Source organism: Austrofundulus limnaeus, unplaced genomic scaffold (genome assembly GCF_001266775.1).
Source record: "Austrofundulus limnaeus strain Quisiro unplaced genomic scaffold, Austrofundulus_limnaeus-1.0 Scaffold1798, whole genome shotgun sequence".
NCBI lineage: Eukaryota > Metazoa > Chordata > Actinopteri > Cyprinodontiformes > Rivulidae > Austrofundulus > Austrofundulus limnaeus.
Window position 1 is genome coordinate 32,127 of NW_013954200.1, and position 1,920 is coordinate 34,046.

The window sequence follows — 1,920 nt, forward strand, 5'->3', positions numbered from 1 at the left end:
ACCTGTTTACTTGTTTACATGTTTACTTGTTTAACTGATGATATGTTTACCTGTTTACCTGCTGACATGTTTACTTGCTTACCTGTTTACTTGTTTACCTGCTGACCTGTTTACCTGTTTACTTGTTTACATGTTTACTTGTTTAACTGATGATATGTTTACCTGTTTACCTGCTGACATGTTTACTTGCTTACCTGCTGACCTGTTTACCTGCTGACATGTTTACCTGTTTACTTGTTTACATGTTTACTTGTTTAACTGATGATATGTTTACCTGTTTACCTGCTGACATGTTTACCTGTTTACCTGTACCAACAGTGGTCTCAGTGTTGGACAGAACCTCACCGTTGTTGTTGTGAGGCAGCTCCTGCAGGTTCAGAGGTGTGGTTTCATCGTTTGGAACAGTGTGTAACAAACCTGCTGGACGACAACGTTTATTTAATTTGGTTCATTTTCACAAACAAAACGTTTTCATGAGAGCTGGAACAACAACCAGCGACTCATGGCTGAACCTTACCCAGACTGTGAGCAGCCTGAAGGTGGGGTCTGTGGTGCCGTGTCCTGGGGGGCCCTTGAGGTCCAGGAGGTCCTGGAGGCCCTACTGATCCTGGAGGTCCCGGTGGACCAGGTGGACCTGAAGAAGAAAAACCTTTGAAATGAAAGCTGTTTATTAAAACTGGAAGGGTTCACATCAGGTAAAGTCTTCTTGCCCTCGATGATGATGTCATTAGAAGGTTGGGACATTGCTCCTGGAGGACCAGGCTCTCCACGCTCTCCCTGTTCTCCCGGTTCCCCCTTCTCCCCCGGTGGTCCTGTTGATGACATCATGAGTTTATGTCCCACTGGTGAACGCATGAACGACTCCCCTTTTTTAACACGAGACATTTTCAGTTCATTAAACTGAAGCATCAAACCACAGAAGAAGAAAACATGGAGGGAAAATGAGGCGTTTCCTCTTCCTGTTTCAGTCAGGATGCAGCTGACATACTTACAGTAAGTGCTGCTGTCCTCAGAGGTTCTAAAGGCCCAGCGGGTCAGAAAAGACTGAGCAGAGGAGGAATAATGGAGGGATGGTTTTTCTCTACCTCTTTTCCCTCGTTTCCCATCAGCCCCGGGGGCTCCGTCCAGTCCCGGGATCCCATCAGTCCCATTGTGACCCGGCAAACCGTCAGCACCAGGCAGACCTGCAGGAACACACACACACACACACACACACACACACACACACACACACACACACACAATGTATGCTGCACACACAAAAGGTCCCACATACAGAAAACACGCAAACATGGAATGTTGCAGACAAATGCACCACCACATTACTGCAGAGTTTATCATTAAGATGAACCAACTTTATGCTGAGTCAGCGTTATTTTCTGTTTATTTAATACGATCTAACTTCTGCAGACCATGATTTATCAGTTCTCACATCGTTCTGCTACTTCAGCTGGTCTTCTACTATTATCTCTTGGTTAGCTAATTGACACTTTTAGCTTTTATGTGAACCATTATGTATCATTTAGCTTTTAGTTAATCTTTTCATGCTTATTTTAGCCATTATTTTTTGCTACTTTCAATTATATTATTTTTACCTTAGCTTTCATGCTACATTAGCATTTAATTAGCCTTTTGACATTTTAGCTTAATCCAGAGTTTTGATTACTTTTAGTTTTTAAGCTTAGTTTATGCTAATTTTACATTTATGCTTCTTAGCTAGCATTTTGATACTTTTACCTCATAGCCAATTGCTACTTACAGCTTCAAGCTACTCTGGATTTATAATAAAAAGTGATTTCTCTGAGTTTTTCTTCTTATTGAGGAGAAAACTTCCAACCTCAGAAATGATTAGCATCACTGCAGCATCTCTCTGACTCCTGAGCTTCTTCCTCCTCCTCCTCCTCCTCCTCCTCCTCCTCC

General features: G+C 42.7%; 1 protein-coding gene across 1 annotated transcript; it reads right to left on the bottom strand.

The window, feature by feature from the left end:
* Positions 1-345: 345 nt before the first annotated feature.
* LOC106536390 (gliomedin) lies at positions 346-1,408 on the bottom strand (the record flags this gene model as incomplete). Its single annotated transcript, XM_014033661.1, is given in 4 exon segments — positions 346-417; positions 518-634; positions 711-812; positions 1,086-1,408. Coding segments are annotated over 4 exon segments (547 nt in total), but the record flags the coding sequence as incomplete, so codon positions are not given.
* Between the last annotated feature and the right edge of the window lie 512 nt (positions 1,409-1,920).